The 23,133-nt window shown below is 40.6% G+C and overlaps 1 protein-coding gene across 2 annotated transcripts; it reads left to right on the top strand.

Annotated features, from left to right (window-relative positions):
- The first annotated feature begins 5,606 nt into the window (after nucleotides 1-5,606).
- htr3a (5-hydroxytryptamine (serotonin) receptor 3A) lies at nucleotides 5,607-14,233 on the top strand. Of its 2 annotated transcripts, none has more exons than XM_063011482.1 (9): nucleotides 5,607-5,673; nucleotides 6,894-7,057; nucleotides 7,163-7,207; nucleotides 8,142-8,251; nucleotides 10,544-10,713; nucleotides 11,013-11,173; nucleotides 12,352-12,562; nucleotides 13,618-13,848; nucleotides 13,941-14,233. In XM_063011482.1, the coding sequence occupies exons 1-9, from the start codon at nucleotides 5,607-5,609 to the stop codon at nucleotides 14,231-14,233; spliced, it is 1,452 nt and encodes a 483-aa protein (XP_062867552.1). The 2 variants fall into 2 exon arrangements, with proteins under 2 accessions (XP_062867552.1, XP_062867551.1); XM_063011481.1 differs by having other exon boundaries at nucleotides 13,938-14,233.
- Nucleotides 14,234-23,133: the final 8,900 nt, after the last annotated feature.

Below are 23,133 nucleotides of genomic sequence, written 5' to 3'. Positions count from 1 at the left end.
TTTGAGTTTAGAGCCTGTTGCACAAAATAGGAGCCTGAAAATAATTGAAGTTTGTTTTTAATCCCATTAGTGAAGAAAAAGCAGGAGCACGTTGTTTCCTTGAGAGGCAACCTCTTACCTCAGCGCTCATGGTGCTATAAAGTTGCCTGACTCAACAGTGGCATGGATGTCTGATCATTTGGAGTCAAACCAACCCTATCTATATGGGCACAGAGAATATTCACATTTACATTTACGACATTTAGCAGACGCCTTTATCCAAAGCGACGTGCAGTACTGTGACAGAATACAATTCAATTTCAATTCAATTCAAAGAGCTTTATTAGCATGACTGTTGTAGTGGTTACAGTATTGCCAAAGCATTGAAAAGACATTTATATAAATATACAAAAAGAAAGAATTTTAGGAAAATATAAAATTTAAAAAAGAAACATAAAAAAGTAAAATAGAATAAAAACAGATGTGTATATCAAACAGTATCTCTGTGTGGGTCCATCAGGGCTGTTCTTGTGTTTGGGTGGATCAGTCCGTGTCTCTCAGACTGTGGCAGGCAGATACATACTGATCTGCTACAGTGCTGCTCTTCTTCTCCTCTCCCAACATGATGAACAGTTTCTGGGTGTTGGTGAGGGAGCAGAATTCAGGGTAAAGTTTCTGAAATTTTTTGTAGTACACCTCCCGTATGTGAGTGTATTTTCAGTTAAGAAGTGCAGCTCAGTCCCTGTGGTGTTGGTGTTGCACTGTGTACACACTCTTTGTTCTGTGGGGAGCCAGGAGTTCTTGTAGCATCCAGTCTCGATGACCAGCTTGTGAGCACTGAGTCTGTACCTTGTGTTTGATGTCAGTCACTGTACTCAGGTAATCTGCTACAGTGTACTGTCAATTTAGGGCCATACAGTCTGATAAATTGAGGGTTAAGGGCCTTGCTCAAGGGCCCAACAGCAGCAACCTGGCAGTGGTGGGGCTTGAACCAGTGACCTGCAGATTACTAGTCCAGTGCCTTAACCGCTAGGCTACAACTGCCCTAAGAATACATCAGTTATAGTTAATAAAATAGCTTTCTGTGCCACTGTATTGATTATTATAATACGTGTAGGTAAATTTTTGACCTTAAAAGCGCTGCCTTTTTGGTGTATCGCTGTTGCAAGTTCAGCATCTTGTATGTGAAGCTTAGACACTGAAGAAGGAGGAAGAAAGACACAATCAGGCTTTTGAGAACAAGTGCGTCAGAAAACCTTATGGAGAAAATCTTATTGAGAAAGATGATCACCAATGAGCAAGTGTACAAGATGGCCAGAACAGACAAGGAGCTAATGAACCACGTTAAGTTGCGTTACTTTGGGCGTGTGATGACGCACCCTTATGACAAATGACTCAGAAGACCAAGAATAAGCTATATTCACATTACATCATTAATTTTATCAGAAGCAAGTCTGCTACAAAAAACTCCTGCTGAGCAAGCCGAGGGCGACAGTGGCAAGGAGAAGCTTCCTTAAAATTACAGAAAGAAACCTTGAGAGGAACCAGACTTTTTTTACACGTCCATTGGGGCGGCACGGTGGCTCGTGGGTAGCACTGTCACCTTACAGCAAGAAGGTCCTGGGTTGGAACCCCAGGTGGGGCGGACTGGGTCCTTTCTGTGTGGAGTTTGCATGTTCTCCCCATGTCTGTGTGGGTTTCCTCCCACAGTACAAAGACGTGCAAGTGAGGTGAATTGGAGATACTAAATTGTCCATGACTGTGTTTGATATAACCTTGTGACCTGATGAATCTTGTGTAATGAGTAACTACCGTTCCTGTCATGAATGTAACCAAAGTGTAAAACATGACGTTAAAACCCTAATAAACAAACAATCAAACAATTCAATGAGGAGACAGAAAAGATAACGCCATGCTCTTATGACCCGAGTTTTTAAAAATCTGTTTTTTTTATTACATAAAAAGACTTTGGTGTTCTGCGTAAGATTTCCAGCTTAATATGGACCTAAAGATATATGGGTAAGATCAGGGTATCCCAGCAACAGACGAGATGGTCAAGTATTGTTTTATACCAAAGGTTCGATTTCAGTAGAGGTATGGCTTTGGTTGAAACAACCTTCTTAAGCATCTGATGGCGGTTGATGCTCAGTGGATAAACGTCATAGCATTAGCACTGCATCCTCATCATTTTAATACATGCAGCAGAGATCAGATCCCTGTTTTAGGACCTAAGTGGATACATGCAATTTTACTACAATATTATTAATCAGGAACTAGACTTTTTTTTTTTACTCTAAGAGCATCAAGCTATCATGCTTACTGAAAGATAAACCACAGCCATAGGAAGGTCACTCCACTTAGTCCTCATTACACAGTTCATCAGAACTGGCCAGTGGAGCAGCCAGTCAGAAATAATGCCTAATGGAATTACTCAACAAATTTCCGATAATATTTTCCTGACACAAATCTAATCAGCGGACTAATGCAGAGCTAATGAAGTCTTATCATAGCAGGGCAGAGTATAGGATCTCAGCTTAATGTAGTAAGTGCTTGTGGAAATTGTCTTGAACTCAGCTGAGAAATCTGACCCGGGTAATGTCACCAGCGCCTCTTATGGATGTTCATGCAGACAGTGTGGAAAAAATCATTATCAGCAGCGCAACACAGTTTACACACTCTCAACGTTATCGATTTCACTTCTAGCATCCTGTCTTTTAAATAAACAAACCGTGTGCTCGTTTGTCTAGAACAGAATGTCTTTGATCAAATCTCATTCATTGTCTGTTTACTGTTTTATTCTGGTCAGTGTCACGGTGGGTCTGATTCAATGGACTAAAGGCAGGAAACACCCCGGACAGGTTGCAGGGCAGTCCATCACAAGGCGCACACACACACTTTTCTTGTAGCTCCAGTTGGACTCACTGCGTGTCTTTGGACTTTTGGGAGGAAACCAGAACACCCACTGGAAACCTGTCACAGGGAGAACATGCAAACTCCACACAGAAAGAACCTTAACTGCCCACTCAAGGAATCGAACCTAGGTCTGCTGTAAGGTGACAGCGCGACCCACTGCTCCACCGTTCCGTCCCTCTAAAATTTTAAGTATAAATCATTTTAGATCTGTTTGAAATTTTGGGTCATAAGCAGCTATTTGTTTACATAACATCATATAATTCAACATTTATAACCAACATATTTGTTTCAGCTTTTTCTAGTGGGTAGCACTGTCGCCTCACAGCAAGAAGGTCCCGGGTTTGATTCCCAGGTGGGGCGGTCCGGGTCCTTTCTGTGTGGAGTTTGCAAGTTCTCCCCGTTTCCACGTGGGTTTCCTCCCGGAGCTCCGATTTCCTCCTACAGTCCAAAGACGTGCAGGTGAGGTGAATTAGAGATACAAAATTGTCCATGACTGTGTTTGACATTAAAGACTTGAACTGATGAATCTTGTGTAAACAGTAACTACCCGTCGTGTCATGAATGTAACCAAAATGACGTTAAAATCCTAATAAATAAATAAATACATTTTTATTAACTGGTTTTATATCATTATAATGTAAATTGACCCTCACAGACCACAGTTGTCTTTAAGGTCCTAAAATTGTACATTTTCATTATAATAGTGTACACAAAATAAACTAAATGCAAATGTCAGTTCTGTCCTCTCGTCAGAGCTTTTAAACTGCATGTAATGTATGTAAGTGACCCCTCTAAGATGTACCAACTGGTGATAAAGTACTAGTTGGTGATTAATGTACCTCAAATTACACAACATCTGCGTACTCTAGACAAAAGGTTAAAATTGCATTTAACACTCTATGTGTTAAATGTTTACTAGCAATTTTGCTGGATAATAAATGCAGTACAGTACAAATGTAATGATGTACAGAATTTATAATAATATAAAATGTTATAATAAAAGTCTCGTGTTTTTAAATTAAATGCTACATATAGTTTTCTAAGTGTATGCAGAATGTATGCAGTATAAGTTGCATTCGGTGATTATTTGTTTGTTTATTAGGATTTTAATGTCATGTTTTACACTTTGGTTACATTCATGACAGGAACGATAGTTACTTATTACACAAGATTCATCAGTTCACAAGTTTATAATGTCAAACACAGTCATGAACAATTTAGTGTCTCCAATTCACCTCACTTGAATGTCTTTGGACTGTGGGAGGAAACCGGAGCACCCAGAGTAACCCCACATAGACACGGGGAGAACTTGCAAACTCCACACAGAAAGGACCCGGACCACCCCACCTGGGGATCGAACCCAGGACTTGCTTTGAGGTGACAGTGCTACCCACCTAGTCACTGTGCTGCCCTATTCGGTGATTAATGTACCTTAAATGACACTACAGTATCTACGTACTTTAGACAAAAGGTTAAAATCACATTTAACACTCTATGTGTTACATTTACTAGCAATTTTGCTGATAATATATGCAGTATACTAAAGGATGTGAAAAAATAGGGAATTTATAATAATAAAATGCTATAATGACAGTCTCTAGTGTTTCCTAAGTGTATGCAGAATGTATGCAGTGTAAGTTGGATTCGGTGATTAATGTACCTTAAATGACTCTACAGCATCTAGGTCCTCTAATAAAAGGCTGAAATGACATTGTGTGGACTGTTTCATAGTTGGACCATTGGGAACAAAATGTACCAGTACAATCACCTTTCCATAGAGGTGCTCAGCTCTACAAAGGAAAAATCAGAAGTCTTGAATGTACATGTATTGTGTTACTGTAATACTAGACTTAATGTACAGTTGAGTCATGAAAATGATCCGTCATTCATCATCTGTGGGCTTTTTAATCAAGTTTTAATCAAGTTTAAATCCAAGCAGAGTGTTTTCTCTTACAGGTAAAAGTACTGAATAAGTTATAGGTATTATAAGTTTGGGACTTGAACTCTAAATTGAACAATTGTGTCCACTTAATGTCCACTTCCAAACCTTAACAATGTTCCTCTACCTCAGTGGCTCTTAAACTGTCGTACAAGTACCCTGATTGTATTTCAAGCTCCATAAGGTGGTACTCTAAACATCTTTGAAAATTTGCGGCATAAAATGAAATAAAATGAAACAGTTTTAAGTCTCTGTACCTTCTTTCATGTGTGATTTACACACTGTTGAGTCACGAAATATGAAAACCACAAATTTAACCACAAATTTCCCTCCTTGCAGAACAGGGCCACACCTACAGATAAGATGTCGTATAGGTACATTTTGTTTTCCACATTTCAAAAAGCAGATATACTGTGTCTGTAGGGCATACCAGTGTGTTTAAGGTGTAATTATGTATGTAACAACAGATTTAAATATATGCTACATTATCTGATTTAGATACATTCATCAGCTATACCTCACAAGGTACAATGAAAGGCATTAAAGCAGCACGGCGATATGTGACTCAGTGTGTAGCAGCATGCTGCAGGCTGTAGGGATGATCTCCGCCCGGTCAGCTGGATAAGGATGAGAGAGGTGGGGTTAATGGGTGTAGCAGTGAGCGCTGATGGTCTACTAAAGCTCAGCTCTGCAGGAGCCCAGGGAGCATCAGCCAGCAGAAACTGTCCTCCAATAACCCAGCAATAAAGCAACTCAGCCTGGATTTTTGTGCAGTATGTGGATTTTAGCAGTATGGGTCGCCCTGACTGTGTGTCTACATGGAGGTGTAACGGCCTGCTCAGGTAAGTCACTCCAGAAAACAAGTAAAAAAAAAAAAAAAGTCTAACATTGGAACAAAAAGAGCTAATATTATGAAAATGATACTGTGTTTAGAGTTGAAACATTTTGTACTTATTTACTGAAGGAAAAGTCATTGTAGTGAGCATATCTTAAGTAAAACAGTGTTTTATGTTCTATTCATGTACCTTAAATGCATTTTAAAGATACACTACGTTCACATTACCATTTTAAAATGTGTGCTAACAATACAAAAGACTGACAGTACCAGCTTAGAACCAAGCAGAGTGTTTTCTCTTACAGGTAAAAGTACTGAATAAGTTATAGGTATTATAAGTTTGGGAATTGTACTCTAAATTGAACAATAGTGTCCATTTAACGTCCACTTCCAAATCTTAGTGATGTTCCTCTACGTCAGTGGCTCTTAAAATGTGGTACAAGTACCCTGATTGTATTTTAGGCTCCCTCGGGTGGTCCTTTAGACGACCTTGGAAATTTGTGGCATTAAATGAAATAAAATTGAACAGTTTTAAATCTCTGTATATTTTTCATCTGTTGAGATTACACACTGTTTCTCAATCTCAATACGTTTGAAACAACATCTAGTGTTATTTTAACACAGCACTGCTAGTTAGTAAGCTTAAAGAAATGCTAAATAAAGATGGTCCAACATTTTCGTCTCAATCAAAATAACTTTTTACTGATGTGGAATGTCTCACTGCCCACAGGAGCAGATTGTCCATATTAAAGGATGGATGGTGATAAGATAATATTTAGCTGCTATTCGGTCTAAAACGTTTACAATCCTCACTTTTTGTTAACAGGTGTTAAAATACATGGTATTATTTATTATAATTTACCTTTATTTTAACCAGGCAAGACATTAAGAACAGGTTCTTATTTACAATGACAGTCTCGAAAGTGCCAAGGAGCGAAGTGGAAAGAAATCACACAAAACAATTACAAGTATCATTAAATATGTATTTAAATAAATCCTTAAAAGCTCAGCTGAAATGAATTTTATCTAGTTTCACAGTTCTTTGTAACAGATTCCAGTCATTGTAAGCAGCAACTGAAATGAAAGAAGGTTTGGAATGTGACTTATTTTGCATGTCTTTTTCATATTTAAAAGAGGAAACACAACCCCTGATATAAATCTCTTAAGACAAGCAGGTTTGTATGTGTTGTCTTTACTATTTCCACTGTGTTCTGAAATGTTTTCTAGTTAAAAGGGTGGGCAGTAACCCCAGCCGATTTGCCAACGCAACATTAGTGCGTCTGTCTGAATATTTAAGCGTCGGCTATAAGAAGGGAGTGAGACCTGTGAAGGACTGGCGAATCTCTACCATGGTGTCCATTGATTTAATGGTCTATTCCATTCTAAATGTGGTGAGTGGATTAACTGCTCAGTGTTTGTGAGATGCATATTCATGATTTTTGCTGAATGGTTAATAGGATTTTAATATTGTGTGTGTGTGTGTGTGTGTGATTCAGGATGAGAAGAACCAGGTTTTAACTACGTACGTCTGGTACAGACAGGTAGGCTGTCGTAACATGTTAACACATGCAAATGTTTAAACAAAAAGCTGCAATTTACAAAGCAAAAGTCGTCAGGACTGTCAGAAGAAGCTGCTGCTCACCACAAGTACAGAGCAGTTCTTACAGGAACCATCATTAGCAGAAAAAAATAAAACATGGTGATTTGTGCTGCTGTTAGACACTCACTCACTCACTCACTGTCTTAACCGCTTATCCAATTAGGGTCACAGGGGGGTGCTGGAGCCTATCCCAGCTTTTCAATGGCCACAAGGCACACAGTAACACCCTGGACGGGGCGCCAGTCCATCGCAGGGCAGACACACACACACATACACACACACCCATTCGCTTATAGAGCAATTCAGTGTCTCCAGTTAACTTAACTGCATGTTTTTGGACTGTGGGAGGAAACCGGAGCTCCTGGAGGAAACCCACACAGACACGGGACGAACATGCAAACTCCACACAGAAAGGACCCGGACCACTCCGTCTGGGGATTGAACCCAGGACCTTGCGACAGTGTTACCCACTGAGCCACTGTGCCGCCCTGCAGTTTGACAATCGAATAAATAATAATAGACATGCAGCCTTATCTATGTTATAGTAGTCTGTTCGGAGTTTGGAGTTTAAGTATTGCTGGCATACAATTCAATATCAGTATTAATCAGTGCAGCGGGAGAACTTTTGTGCTTAAAAATAATATTTCTAGTATATATACACACAGTTGCAGTCGGGATATTCAACCCCCTTCACTTTAAAAAAGTATTATGGTGATGTGTACAGAATTGAATGAAAATCATATCTCGCACTGCAGAAATGTTTAGTGTTATAAATCTTTGTAAATATTTTTTTTTGCAGCTGTATATACTGTATATACCTACATTGTTTTTGCTAAAACTTACAGTAGTATTAACCTTTTTCCTCTTATATGAAGCAATGGATCGATGAATTTATTGTGTGGAACCCAGAAGACTTTGATGGTGTCACCCAGATCTCAATGCCAACCGCAAATGTCTGGGTACCTGACATTCTAATCAATGAGTTGTGAGTATGCTGTATGTTAATACTTTGTTTAGCTTAGTCTTTAACTGAGTTTCATTTTTAATTCTGACTGATCTGGGACATCCACAAACATTTTTTATTGGGTTTTCTTTTAACTTGCCTATGAAAGATGTATTCCAAGTGCAGCTAGGTGAATATAGTGGAGTGTATAACATTTAAATGTGTCCTTTGTATGAGTAAATACAAGAATAATGAACAATATTAAGTCCACTATAGAATGTTGTAGTGGACAGTGGTAGCCTATTGGGTAGAGCTCTGGACTGTCAGTCAGAAGATTGTCGGTTTAAATCCAGGCTCTGCTTTGCAGCCACTGTTGGGCAAGGCCATTAATCCTGTCTGCTTCAGGGGTGCCGTACAATGGCCAAACAAGCTGGGATAAAGAATTTTATTGTACTGTACATGTGTATCTGTAAACATGATGAAGGCGTTCTTCTTCTTTATACTGTTATAATCACACATTAATGGCAATATAAGCTCAGCTGTATACAGAATGTCAAATCTGCTGTAGCTTAGAGGTTAAGGTACTGGACTAGTAAGCAGAAAGCCCTCGAGTGCCCTAGTTCACTTAAGTTCTAGGTTTTACGTTTGTCTTGAATGGCCTCGACCTTATTCTGATTTTTAGGTACGTATTAAGAACAAATTTGTTTAAATTTCCATAAAACTGTATCTTTAAGGCATTACAAACTTCTTACAGTATACACTTATTGTAACGGGGGGCTAGGGACTAGACAAGAGGGGCAGACACACACGCAGAGATGCAGTAACAAAACCAAGATTTATTAGAAATGAAACAGGACAGAACAAAACTACACTAAACAAAACTAAACACAGTTAAACAAAAGGCTAACTAAGCTAACATAACTAAACTAGAGCTAGGAATATTACCAAACAAGAGCTAGGAACATTACTAAGCAAAAGCTAGGAACATGACTATACTAGAACTAGGAATATTACCAAACAAGAGCTAGGAACATTACTAAGCAAGAGCTAGGAACATGACTATACTAGAACTAGGAATATTACCAAACAAGAGCTAGGAACATTACTAAGCAAGAGCTAGGAACATGACTATACTAGAACTAGGAATATTACCAAACAAGAGCTAGGAACATTACTAAGCAAGAGCTAGGAACATGACTAAACAAGAGCTAGGAACATGACTATACTAGAACTAGGAACATTACTAAACAAGAGCTAGGAACATTACTAAACAAGAGCTAGGAACATGACTAAACAAGAGCTAGGAACATGACCAAGAGCTAGGAACATGACTATACTAGAACTAGGAACATTACTAAACAAGAGCTACAAACATGACTAGGAACAATGACTATGACCATGAATTACAAACATGACTAGGGACATGTGATATACAGACCCAAACCAAGCCAAACAGAGTCGTGAACAGATGACAAAACCAAAATAGCACACAGAGGCTTTCAGTGTTACACTTATACTATGTTCTAGAAAGTTGTTTTTCATATTCCAGCTTGTCATGAGATAATATAATTTGGTGAACAGCACAGTGGTGCTGTGGGTAGCAAGAAAGGCCTGCATTTAATTCCCCAGCCAGAGTAGGTAGATTGCCTTGTCTAGTCCAATGAAAAAAATGGACCAGCTCCAAACTACCTTACAGAACTCATCACACTCTCTCTGTACCATGCAACCTTCGAGTTACTAGTCTCGCTCGCCTTGATCCTCCACCCAGAACTCGGGGAAGACAAGCATCAAGGCTCTTCTCTGTACCAGCACCTAAGTGGTGGAACAAGCTTCCCCTGTCTGTATGAACATCTGAGTCTGTCAGTGTCTTCAAAAGACAAGACAAAACCTGAGCTGAGAACTAACATGTACTAGAACAAGGCAAGCCATAGCCTAGTGGTTAAGGTACTGGACTAGTAATCAGAAAGTCACTGGTTCAAGCCCCACCACTGCCAGGTTGCTGCTGTTGGACCCTTGAGCAAGGCCCTTGACCCTCAATTGCTCAGACTGTATACTGTCACAACTGTACTGTAAGTCGCTTTGGATAAAGGCTAAATGCAGAAAATGTCAATTTAAATGTGGAGACACTTCTGTAAGTCGGCCTGGATTAGAGCGTCTGCTAAATACCCAAAATGCAAGTCTGGTATGCAAACCAGATCAGCTGTGGCGACCCCTGTATATGACATCATCCGGAAAAAAAAGTTAGCCTTAAAGAACAAGTGTCTATCATTACAGAACACGCTAGCATCCTTTCTGTCTGTTTTGCCTGTTTTCTGCCCTTCATGATAATTACAGTGTAGATGTGGGAAAGTCTCCAGACATACCGTACGTGTACGTGAACTACAACGGCACTGTGCAAAACTACAAGCCCATCCAGGTGGTGACCGCCTGCTCGCTCAACATTTACAACTTTCCCTTCGACGTCCAGAACTGCAGCCTCACGTTCCAGAGCTGGCTTCACACGAGTAAGTGCATCTTCCTTAATTCATTCATACTGCACTAACAAGAGCTGTCCGTCTGTACAAAGAAAGAAAGAAAGAAAGTCAATACATGAGCTAATGCACCTGCAGAACTTTTATCTGTGTGGAAACAGAGTGAGAAAGCATCTGCACTGACAGTGTTCAATCTAGAATGAAACCTAATAACATTATTTCACTACAATGGGACTATCAAATTAACCCAGGAAAAGTGAAGTCCACTGTACTATGCTGTCTGCAGGAAGCTGCAGATGAATCAGTGACCTTTTGCATCTTTTATCCTGTAGTTAATGACATCAACATCAAGCTAATGCGCAGCCCGGAGGAAGTGAGGGTGGACAAGTCGGTGTTCATGAATCAGGGAGAATGGGAGCTGCTGCAGGTCTTGTCCAAATACAAGTCCTTCAGCGTGGACGAGAAAGACTACTACGCTGAGATGAAGTTCAACGTGTGTACCGCAAGTTTTCATAATCATACACATGCCTGTACTTCAGTTGATTCATGTGTGAGGCCAGTCTTGCACATGGAGAGTCATTCTCAGTGTTCCTTTACTTTTGTACAGGTGCCCTGAGCTACTAACCAGGGTCCTTGCACAGCGTCGAAGATCTCATCCTCTCATTAGTCAAGCAGACTTAGTGGCCAATTTTTCTGCTTCCGGCACTGCCAATTGTGCCTGTTAGAGGGCGCCCAGCCTACCGGTAGCAGAGCTGAGATTTGATACAGCATAAAAATACGAAAAACAACAAGCTTTATAAATTATCCGCTATACACCGATCAGCCATAACATTAAAACCACCTCCTTGTTTCTACACTCACTGTCCATGTTATCAGCTCCACTTATTATGTAGAAGCACTTTGTAGTTCTACAATTACTGACTGTAGTCCTTCTGTTTCTCTGCATGCTTTGTTATCCCCCTTTCATGCTGTTCTTCAATGGTCAGGACCCCCACAGGACCACCACAGAGCAGGTATTATTTAGGTGGTGGATCTTTTAAACACCTCACTGTCATTGCTGGACTGAGAATAGTCCACCGACCAAAAATATCCAGCCAACATCGCCCCGTGGGCAGCGTCCTGTGACCACTGATGAAGGTCTAGAAGATGACCAACTCAAACAGCAGCAATAGATGAGCGATTGTCTCTGACCTTACATCTACAAGGTGGACAAACTAGGTAGGAGTGTCTAATAGAGTGGACAGTGAGTGGACACGGTATTTAAAAACTCCAGCAGCGCTGCTGTGTCTGATCCACTCATACCAGCACAACACACACTAACACACCACCACCATGTCAGTGTCACTGCAGTGCTGAGAATGATCCACCACCCAAATAATACCTGCTCTGTAGTGGTCCTGTGGGGGTCCTGACCATTGAAGAACAGGGTGAAAGCAGGCTGAAAAAGTATGTAGAGAAACAGATGGACTACAGTCAGTAATTGTAGAACTACAATGTGCTTCTATATGGTAAGTGGAGCTGATAAAATGGACAGTGAGTGTAGAAACAAGGAGGTGGTTTTAATGTTATGGTTGTTACTTGTTGACTAATCCATTAACTTATATCCCATTAATAGAATTAAAAAGTCTAGCTCTGTCACGTTATTGTCGGTTCTCTTGGTGTAACCCTCAGGTGGTGATTCGGCGCAGACCGTTGTTCTACACTGTCAATCTACTGCTGCCCAGCATATTCCTGATGGTGATGGACATAGTGGGTTTTTACCTGCCTCCTGACAGTGGGGAACGAGTATCCTTCAAGATCACTCTGCTTTTGGGCTACTCTGTCTTCCTCATCATAGTCTCTGACACGCTGCCAGCTACAGCCATTGGCACACCTCTTATTGGTAACTGGAGTATATGTTTTATACGAATATTTAACTGTAAAAGGTAGAATGTTGAGGACAGTAAGAAACAAGTGGACTGACAGGCCAGGTAACATGCTTCACTTGGACTAAGTCACAAAAACCACAAATTACTTGCCAGGCTCATATGCCATGTGTCTTTGTTACTGACAGGTACAGATTCCATCAGTGGGACCAACATCCATAACCTCCTTTTGTGCATTTGACAGATACCATGTCTACTTCTTTTGCGCCGACAGGCACAGCAGCAATGGGACTGAGACTGGTACTGATAGGCCCAGGGGTCATGCCTCCTTCACTGGGACTGAGACTGGTACTGGAAGGTCCAGGGGTCATGCCTCATTCATTGCGACTAAGAGGTCCAGAGGTCATGCCTCATTCATTGGGACTGAGAGGTCCAGAGGTCATGCCTCATAAATTGGGACTAAGAGGTCCAGAGGTCATGCCTCATTCACTAGGACTGAAAGGTCCAGGTATAAACTGACAGGAAAGTCATGGCTCCTTCACTTTCTCTCAGACGCTCTTGGGCTTTTCCTTTAAGACAACAGCCAATTTAGAGGACCTTAGAGGCCAAGTCCCATTAGTGGGACAAGCGAGAACAAGGCCACATCTCCTTTACAACACAGACAGTTGGAAAAGCCATGCTTCTTTACAGCAACTAACAGAAATAGAGGCTATTATTTACTAACTGGAACTGCCAGACAGTCATAGAGGCCTTGACTGTAAGAGAAAATGTCTTCTTTACTTGTGCTGGCAATCACATAGACCAGGTTTATTTGACTACAACTAGGAGGTGTCGAACCATACCATAATTATTGGGATTAGAATGCTTTCAATGCTGGGACTGACCGGTACATAGGGCTTTTTAAATGGGACTAAGACACAATAGAACAATATCTCAATGTTATCTATCTAACTCAAAACAAGTCATATTTAATGAGCTCAGCTTTATCCTGAATATTAAAATCAGCACACCAGTTTAAATTAGTCAAAATGATACCCCTAGATTATAGTAACTCTTTGTGTCTGTGGGGCAGGTGTGTACTTTGTGGTGTGTATGGCCCTGCTGGTGATCAGCCTTACAGAGACGGTGCTGATCGTGAGATTGGTGCATAAACAGGACCTGCAGACACACGTGCCACAGTGGGTGAAGTATCTGGTGCTGGAAAAGGCCACCAAGCTGCTTTGCATCCGCAACAAGAAATTCTGCTCCCTGTTATCACATGATGCTGACCTGCCACGCTACACAGAGAACAACATGAACACAGGTGAGGATGCAAAAAAGGTAACATGATATTATTTAGGTTTTTTTATTCTTTAAAGGACAAGGACATCAAGTTCTTGTTGATTGTTTTAGCAGTACGCTGTAATCATCACCACTGTGAGAGTTCCAGAGAGTTGGAGAGAGCACTGGGTATGGGAATGGGGCTGACCATGCGGGACAGCACTCCTCCGGTCATGGACAACATCCTTCACGAGGTCTCCTCTATCCGACAGTACTTGGAGAAAAGGCAGGCGTGCCGGGACATCGCTAAAGAGTGGTTGCAGGTGGGCTACGTGCTGGACGTGCTGCTGTTCAGGGTCTACCTGCTAGCCATGCTGGCGTACACCATCACTCTGGGCACGCTCTGGTCCGTCTGGCAGTACGCCTGAGAGCAGGATTTGTCCTGCACACCATCCTCTTTTTTAAAAACAGTCGTTGTGAGGCGACATAGCGAGCAGGTTTGTGTAAAACTGACACTTGAGACAGGTGATGTCTCTTTGCGGAAACGCTAGTCGGCGCATCCTGAAGTGTGCCTAGACTGCGTTCAGTGTGTCAGTGAGACACAGCACGTCGTGTGCATTTGATCCATGAAACAGTTTTAGCTTTTATTGCATTATGTGTACATGCTGACATCACTGTAGATGCTGGATAAACATTTGATTGGCTGTGGTGATGTAATTGTGGAAAATGTAGGACGTGAGGCATCGTATATTGGTTTGTGTACCAAAATGCAAGTTCGAACAGTGAAGGGACACTGGTGGAAAACTGTCATTTAACTTTTATTTATCATGTTTTGTAGCATCCAGTGTTTCAGTAGACTTTAGTATAATTGTGATTGTACATTTTAGTGATGCTTAATCACTGAAATACAAAAGTAACAATAATTAGTAGTTGTAGATGTGAGCAGGTAAATATTAGTGGTATAGGAAGAGCTATGCCATTCTTAGCTGCACATGTGCTGTTGGATAATGTAAAGTGTGTTAAAAGAAAAGCAATACAAATTCAGTAGAACCACACCGGCAGAGTGCAGCATATTTCATATGTTTAACACATTGTGGCGTAATCAGAAGGTTGCTGGTTCAAGCCCTACCACAACCAAGCGGCCATTGTTGGGCCCCTGAACCCTCAATTGCTTAAATTGTGTTGCTTTGGATAAAAGCATCTGCTAAATGCCACAATTGTAAACGCTTGGAGTCAATTGACAGCATGCTTATACAGTGGAACCTCGATTTACGGGACCTCTATTTAACAGATTTCGGATTTAACAGACAAAATCTGGAAAACCGAACGTCCAGTCCGATTGGTTCAAATTCCCCAGAGAAGCGCACCAGAATCTCAGAATCAGAATCTTAATTATTCGCCAAGTACCAGATTACACGTACAAGGAATTTGGTGCAGGTGTCAACATACGTACATACATCAAGTGAAATAATAAAAAAGGAACACTATATCTATAATAATATATAATAAACAATAATAAACAATATAGCAGCAGCATGAACAGTACAACATCAGGCAAAGTGTGCAATGAGGATGTACAGTACAGTACACTGACAGACTAAGTATTGAAAGTAATACGAACCAAGACCAGTAGGTCAGTAATTGTCCGCTAGCCGGCGCACGTCTCCCTATTTACATGAGTGATTTGATGAGGCTTTGTTTTGTCGGGAGGCTTGCTTTGTTCTCGCCTTTTTCTCTGTATTTTATGCTTTATTTTTGCAAGTACTAGTGTCTAGTTATGCACCAGCAGTGCTCCAGTAGCCACCAGCAGAGCTTCAGACTCAGAATAATAGATAATCTGAGTTCCACTATATAATCACGACAAAAAAAACCTCCTCCATCACACAAGGTAAATGAAATTTCTCCGATACACCAGTACACCAATATTAATACTTATTTACAGCGTTCACATATTACATTACATATTAAAATGTTTACATATTACGTATATATGTTTGTTTTATTGTTTGGTAAAAAACCTTGTTGTTTTGGACGATCAGATTTTACAGACCAGTGTACCCCCCCCCCCTCCCCCCCTTTAGTCTGTTAAACTGAGGTTTCACTGTATTTCCTAGATTAACATGGGAACATTTATTAAAGATAAAAATCCATGTGAAGAATGGCTGTAGTGTACCTGATGTGGTACATGAAACCCACAAAATAAATGTCATTACTGTTTTAGCAAACTTGCCTGCTACCATCACTGCATTTAGCTCTGAATAAAAAGCTTTATCCTCTCGCTAATCATGCACACAATACAAAACATGTAACATAGTTATTTTTTAAAATTGTACATATTGTTCTAAAACCAAAAATACTTTTTTTGGTTCTGTTAAATGTTTCCTTTATAGATCGATTCATGGATACATTCTTTTTAGTTTGTTTCTCAGCCTGATGTGTTTGCTAGGTGAAGAGCTTACATAGTAGTTAAACGGATCCTCTGTGTTGGTCAAACCAACGTTGTAATCACAATATATATTGGTTGGGGGGTGGCAGATATGCTCAAAATGCCCTCCCCTAATATACTAATGTAAAAATTACAAGCCGACAAGTCGTAAACGAGTGGTTAAGGTACTGGACTAGAAATACTAGAAGGTCGCTGGTTCAACCCCACCATTGCCAGGTTGCTGCTGTTGGGCCCTTGAGCAAGGCCCTTAACCCTCAATTGCTTAGACTGTATACTGTAACTGTAATGTAAGTCGCTTTGGATAAAGGCGTCTGATAAATGTCGAAAATGTAAATGTAGCTTAGCATAATGTTAGGATCTATCAGTGTTCCACTAACTTGTTGACATGGTAGTCATGTTTTATAATGGCAGCCCACCCCCCGCCACCCTAATGTTCAATTCATGGCTACGACCTTGGTTCAACCGATCCAACTCTAGACTCTCGACACGATTGCCTCTCCACAGTAAGAGATGAGTGGGCTTGTTTGCTATGTATTGATGCTAACAGTTTTTATTCTGACCAGAGTGTCCCTTTCAATTCCAGTACATAACCAGCATAAATGACTGTAACTGACATTACTGTTACTATTATCTGAGGTGACTGTTCAAAACACTTGTTAATGTGAAACCATGCTTCAAATATATTTATCAAGTCTGTTTAACACACTACACACGGCGTCTGTGCCAACAATCCAGCGTAAAAACTATTACTTATTTATTCATACAAGTTCACGCTTACTGTTTCCTCCTCTATATGTTCTGATTAAGATATGTTCTGTAAGATTTTCACCAGTCTGTTTTGTTCAGTGATTATTATCCACTACAAAATGGTTGGTTACATTTAAACAAATTGAAATAACCATTATGACATATAAGCGTGTAGCTCAGTGGTTCTTGTGGTAACAGTGGTCCACATACACACATTGACCACGGATTAACATACGTTTAGTATATAAACATTTCAATACATTAGTGGCTGCAGTTTGAAAACCACCTGTAGGTAGGGGCAGCAAGGTGGCGCAGGTTCCTAAAAACATGCGAAAGGTGCATTGGCTGCTCAAATCAGCATCTAGGTGTGAGTATGCATGTTATTAGGTGTATGTGTGTGTGTGTGCTATGTCGCCTGCTACGGTTTGGTACCCTGTTCAGGATGCATTTCTGCCCACACCAAGTGTCTTTGGACTTGCAGTCCTGATCAAAATAAAGGGCTCAATCAGGATTAAGAAATTAATGGTTTCAAATAAATGGTTGGACAATTACAGAAACTAACATTTAAATACATATTTCAAATAAAACAAATTTGTATTCAGTTCAAGATGGTATTTAGGACACAGTTACTTTATATGTTGTTTTTTTAATATGTAGTTTTTGGGGGGGAAATGGAAACGTGGGGGGGGGGGGGGGGCAAGGCACACAGTAACACCCTGGACGTGATGCAAACACACATACACACACCCATTCACCTATAGGGCAATTCAGTGTCTCCTATTAACCTGACTGCATGTGTTTGGACTGTGGGAGGAAACTGGAGCTCCTGGAGGAAACCCACGCAACCCATGCAAACTCCGCGCAGAAAAGACCCGGACCGCCCCGCCTGGGGATCGAACCCAGGACCTTCTTGCTGTGAGGCAACAGTGCTACCCACGGAGCCAACCCAATTTTAGAATTTCTTATTCATATTTAATAGTTAAAATGTTAACAAATCAATTAATTCACAATTGTTTGTGCATTTAGATTTTTTGTACACTCAGATCAACAAACCTTGACAAACCTGATCAGTATTTTTTATTTGTTTCAACAGCAGCTTTAAAGCACCGGTTCAAAATAAATAAGCAAACTTCAGAAACTGGAAGAAAACTGGAATTTCTTTTAGCAAAGTCTAACAAAGCAGTTCTGATTTGCTGCAGAGTACTGATTTACACTACTAACACAAATGTGCTTACTGTAAAGACTTTCAGCAGGGATGTTGTAAGGGTTACTGTGTTAGGATGAATGACTAGAACTCCCTGGATAACTAAATGAAAAATCAGTTAGTCGATGGCTGTATTGATCAGAATATAATCAATGAGACATCACTGAGACAGCCTGTCAGAGCACATTCAGTGCAATTCACAAGCCATTAAAGCATCGGTCAGCGGCTGTGACTCAATAATTAGTTTCACTGAATGTCTTTAAAGCACATTAAATAAATATCCTTTAATGTAAAGTGTGAAAAGATGTGTGTGGTGAAGCCTAGTGAAGTGTGTGAGTGTGTGTTATACTCACCTTGGATCACTAGAGGGCTATAAAAGCTAAAGATCCACTAGGGTTTTGTTTGGGGTGTTAGAGAGGCCTGTCTGTCTCTGTCTCGGATATAAGCTAATCGTAATCATTTTCCCACAAAATCCTACACTTCAATACCAAAAACTGTATATACAAACATATATACTATACACACACATACACGTAGGGTTGCCAACTTTCAGAACTGGAAATAAGGAACACCCTGGGCTGGTTGTTATGCTGATATCCCTGCGCACACACGGCGTTACTAAGAATAAAAGTGAAAACTACTTAAAATCATAAATAAATGCTTTCTAATTCCCAGGGTAGCAGCAGTTTCCTTCTGTTTCACACGTCACCCCGTCTCAGTCTAATCTGCAGCATTTCTCTGCCATTGATAAAAAATACGGAACAAAGCGCGTCCCGTATCAGTTCAATACGGAACACCACGTATAGTTTACAAATAAGGAACGATTCCGTATTTTACGGGACGGTTGGCAACCCTACATATACGTATATACATGTATGTAATACATCTGTATTAGTGAACTTGGCCCATACCATGTGATGCAAAGCTTGCTTGACTGCGGACAGCATCACTGATGATATACAGTGTATCACAAAAGTGAGTACACCCCTCACATTTCTGCAGATATTTAAGTATATCTTTTCATGGGACAACACTGACAAAATGACACTTTGACACAATGAAAAGTAGTCTGTGTGCAGCTTATATAACAGTGTAAATTTATTCTTCCCTCAAAATAACTCAATATACAGCCATTAATGTCTAAACCACCGGCAACAAAAGTGAGTACACCCCTAAGAGACTACACCCCTAAATGTCCAAATTGAGCACTGCTTGTCATTTTTCCTCCAAAAAGTCATGTGACTCGTTAGTGTTACTAGGTCTCAGGTGTGCATAGGGAGCAGGTGTGTTCAATTTAGTAGTACAGCTCTCACACTCTCTCATACTGGTCACTGAAAGTTCCAACATGGCACCTCATGGCAAAGAACTCTCTGAGGATCTTAAAAGACGAATTGTTGCACTACATGAAGATGGCCAAGGCTACAAGAAGATTGCCAACACCCTAAAACTGAGCTGCAGCACAGTGGCCAAGATCATACAGCGTTTTAAAAGAGCAGGGTCCACTCAGAACACACCTCGCGTTGGTCGTCCAAAGAAGCTGAGTGCACGTGCTCAGCGTCACATCCAACTGCTGTCTTTGAAAGATAGGCGCAGGAGTGCTGTCAGCATTGCTGCAGAGATTGAAAAGGTGGGGGGTCAGCCTGTCAGTGCTCAGACCATACGCCGCACACTACATCAAATTGGTCTGCATGGCTGTCACCCCAGAAGGAAGCCTCTTCTGAAGTCTCTACACAAGAAAGCCCGCAAACAGTTTGCTGAAGACATGTCAACTAAGGACATGGATTACTGGAACCATGTCCTATGGTCTGATGAGACCAAGATTAATTTGTTTGGTTCAGATGGTCTCAAGCATGTGTGGCGGCAATCAGGTGAGGAGTACAAAGATAAGTGTGTCATGCCTACAATCAAGCATGGTGGTGGGAATGCCATGGTCTGGGGCTGCATGAGTGCAGCAGGTGTTGGGGAGTTACATTTCATTGAGGGACACATGAACTCCAATATGTACTGTGAAATACTGAAGCAGAGCATGATCCCCTCCCTCCGGAAACTGGGTCGCAGGGCAGTGTTCCAGCATGATAATGACCCCAAACACACCTCTAAGACGACCACTGCTTTATTGAAGAGGCTGAGGGTAAAGGTGATGGACTGGCCAAGCATGTCTCCAGACCTAAACCCAATAGAACATCTTTGGTGCATCCTCAAGCGGAAGGTGGAGGAGCGCAAAGTCTCGAATATCCGCCAGCTCCGTGATGTCGTCATGGAGGAGTGGAAAAGCATTCCAGTGGCAACCTGTGAAGCTCTGGTAAACTCCATGCCCAGGAGAGTTAAGGCAGTTCTGGGAAATAATGGTGGCCACACAAAATATTGACACTTCAGGAACTTTCACTAAGGGGTGTACTCACTTTTGTTGCCGGTGGTTTAGACATTAATGGCTGTATATTGAGTTATTTTGAGGGAAGAATAAATTTACACTTTTATATAAGCTGCACACAGACTACCTTTCATTGTGTCAAAGTGTCATTTTGTCAGTGTTGTCCCATGAAAAGATATACTTAAATATCTGCAGAAATGTGAGGGGTGTACTCACTTCTGTGATACACTGTAGCTGCTATATTTATATAGCTTCTAATTTACAATTTTGGTGCTTCTTAGATTCTCAGGATAAAATGACTGTTGGTTTTCTAGCTAGCCTTGGCAAGAGATCATTATTTTATGTATTTTTAAATAAGTGCTCTCAAACAAGTCCTTTTTATACGAGCACAGAACCTAAAAATCCCAAGACTGTCATGACATACAGTACATGACTTCTCTTCTTTTTTTACTTAAACAATATGATTAAAATATTAGTACAATATAACGTACATATAATATGTGGCATAAAGTCAACCAAGATGATTTTAAAGACAAATACAATTATTTGTATGATAATAATCGGCTCACTTACTCATTTAGCCGTACCTAATTTAAAGTAGCCAGTCCACCAGTTCACATGTTTTTGGGAGATGAAAGGGAACTAGAGTACCTGAAAAAAAACCCCACACAGTAATAGAAAGAACATGCCAAATCACACAGATGGTAACTGGAGCGAAGAATCAAACCCCTGGAGTTGTGCAACAAAAAAACTGCCACTGTGCCACCCCAGGTTAAAACATTTGCTAAGGATAAACTAACAGTTTTTAAGGTTTTAAATGAATTAGGCCTTGTCCACATTTATAGAATTTCTGACCTCAGCACCACTGAACAGCTCTGGAATGAACTGGAACCTCAACTAAGGCTTTCTTGACCAACATCTGTGCCCAGCCATACAAATAAATCTGTGCCTGGCAGTGAAATATGATTGGTATGACCCTTATGCATGGCATTAGCACCACTCAAAAAATAACATTGGCGCCTCATATGAGCAACTTTTGAGTCTAAAACATTTTGACCACTGCAGAGTGTACAAATCAGCAGAGACACTGACCTGGGTGTACTGGAGAGACGACAACAAGACAACCCCAAAAGGAAAGGGTTTTGTACATGGTGGCCACAGACATTTACTCTCTACATATCCGTCCTGACTGGTTCTTCTCTAGTTTTGTGATTTGCTAGTGTTCTTATTATTACTGATGTCAAGTCCTGCTATGAGTTGCTGTGATGAAATCCATCCAAATTAATTGACATCAGATTGTGATTTCAATATTTTACTTTGATTTTAAGTTTGCTTTTGAATCCCGGCCTCAATGAGTAGATGATTTTGAGGTCCATCGACTGTCGTTACATCATTTTGCTCTCAACAAATTACACAATTCATATCAGTAAAGATTTTCAGCTCAAATCTTTCTTTTATTGAGATCTGATGTGTGATTTAGGTGTTGCCTTAATTTTTTTTTGAGCAGTGTGTATTATACAACAAAAATATGATGAATATGTACTTGCTCAAGGACTCAACACTGGCAATCTGGCAGTAGAAGAGCTTAAACCAGGGACCGATTACTATCCAGTCCAGTATCCAGTAACCACCGGGCTTCCACTGCCCTAAACAAGCAGTATAATGCAGTAACAGCGTCATTAGGTTTATTTTAATCAGACATTTAACGAGTCTAACTGGTGGTACATCATATTTTAATCCTTTGGCAGCGCTGTGTTATTATTATCTGTAATCCCACACGTTACACAAGCCAAAGCCTTTACGGTTGTACTGGATTGTCACTGTTTGTACAGATGATTCCTCTGAGCGCTCAGATCTGCAGGCTTTAGTTTTGTATGCTCCACTCGTCGTCTCTTTCTGCACAGAAGCAAAGCTCTTTTGTTTCAGTCTATTTCTCGCCGAATGGTAATCAGAGCAGGCTGTAATGGCAAATCCGCCACAGCTAATGCTACAGTACATGGGCGGCTCGCCCTCACTGAGCAGAGCACTCATCCCAGACTGGATTTTTCCACGACAGGAGGAGACACGTGCTGACAGATGAAGATGTATATGTTTTCATTCTTTTAAACGTGAAGTCATTCACAATTTAGAAATCAGATATCAGCTAAAGGCGGCACTGAACTGAGCATTTTTATATTTCTCTGATTATAAATGATAGTGATGGCAGGTTATTTACCAAGAAATGTAGCTGCTGCATTAAAGCTACATGGTTCAACACACATTATAGCTATATTTTTATTATTCGTGTGGCTATTAGCTGTTGTAGCCTACTGGTTAAGGTACTGGACTAGTATTCCAAAGGTTCAAGCCCCACCACTGCCAGGTTGCCACTGTTGGGCACTTGAGCAAGACCCATAACCCTCAATTACTAAGACACTACACTGCTTTGGATAAAAGCGTCTGCTAAATGCTGTAAATGTAAATGTATTAGCTGGTACTGAATCATTTCTTTGAGCAGGAAACTTGTGATGGCAGTAAATAAAAAATGTCACAATGTGTAATAACGTTTAGTCACAAGTCA

This window comes from Trichomycterus rosablanca, chromosome 16 (assembly GCF_030014385.1).
Source record: "Trichomycterus rosablanca isolate fTriRos1 chromosome 16, fTriRos1.hap1, whole genome shotgun sequence".
In the NCBI taxonomy this organism is placed as follows: domain Eukaryota; kingdom Metazoa; phylum Chordata; class Actinopteri; order Siluriformes; family Trichomycteridae; genus Trichomycterus; species Trichomycterus rosablanca.
Note: the sequence above shows the minus strand (reverse complement) of the source record. Positions and strands in the feature narration are given on the sequence as shown.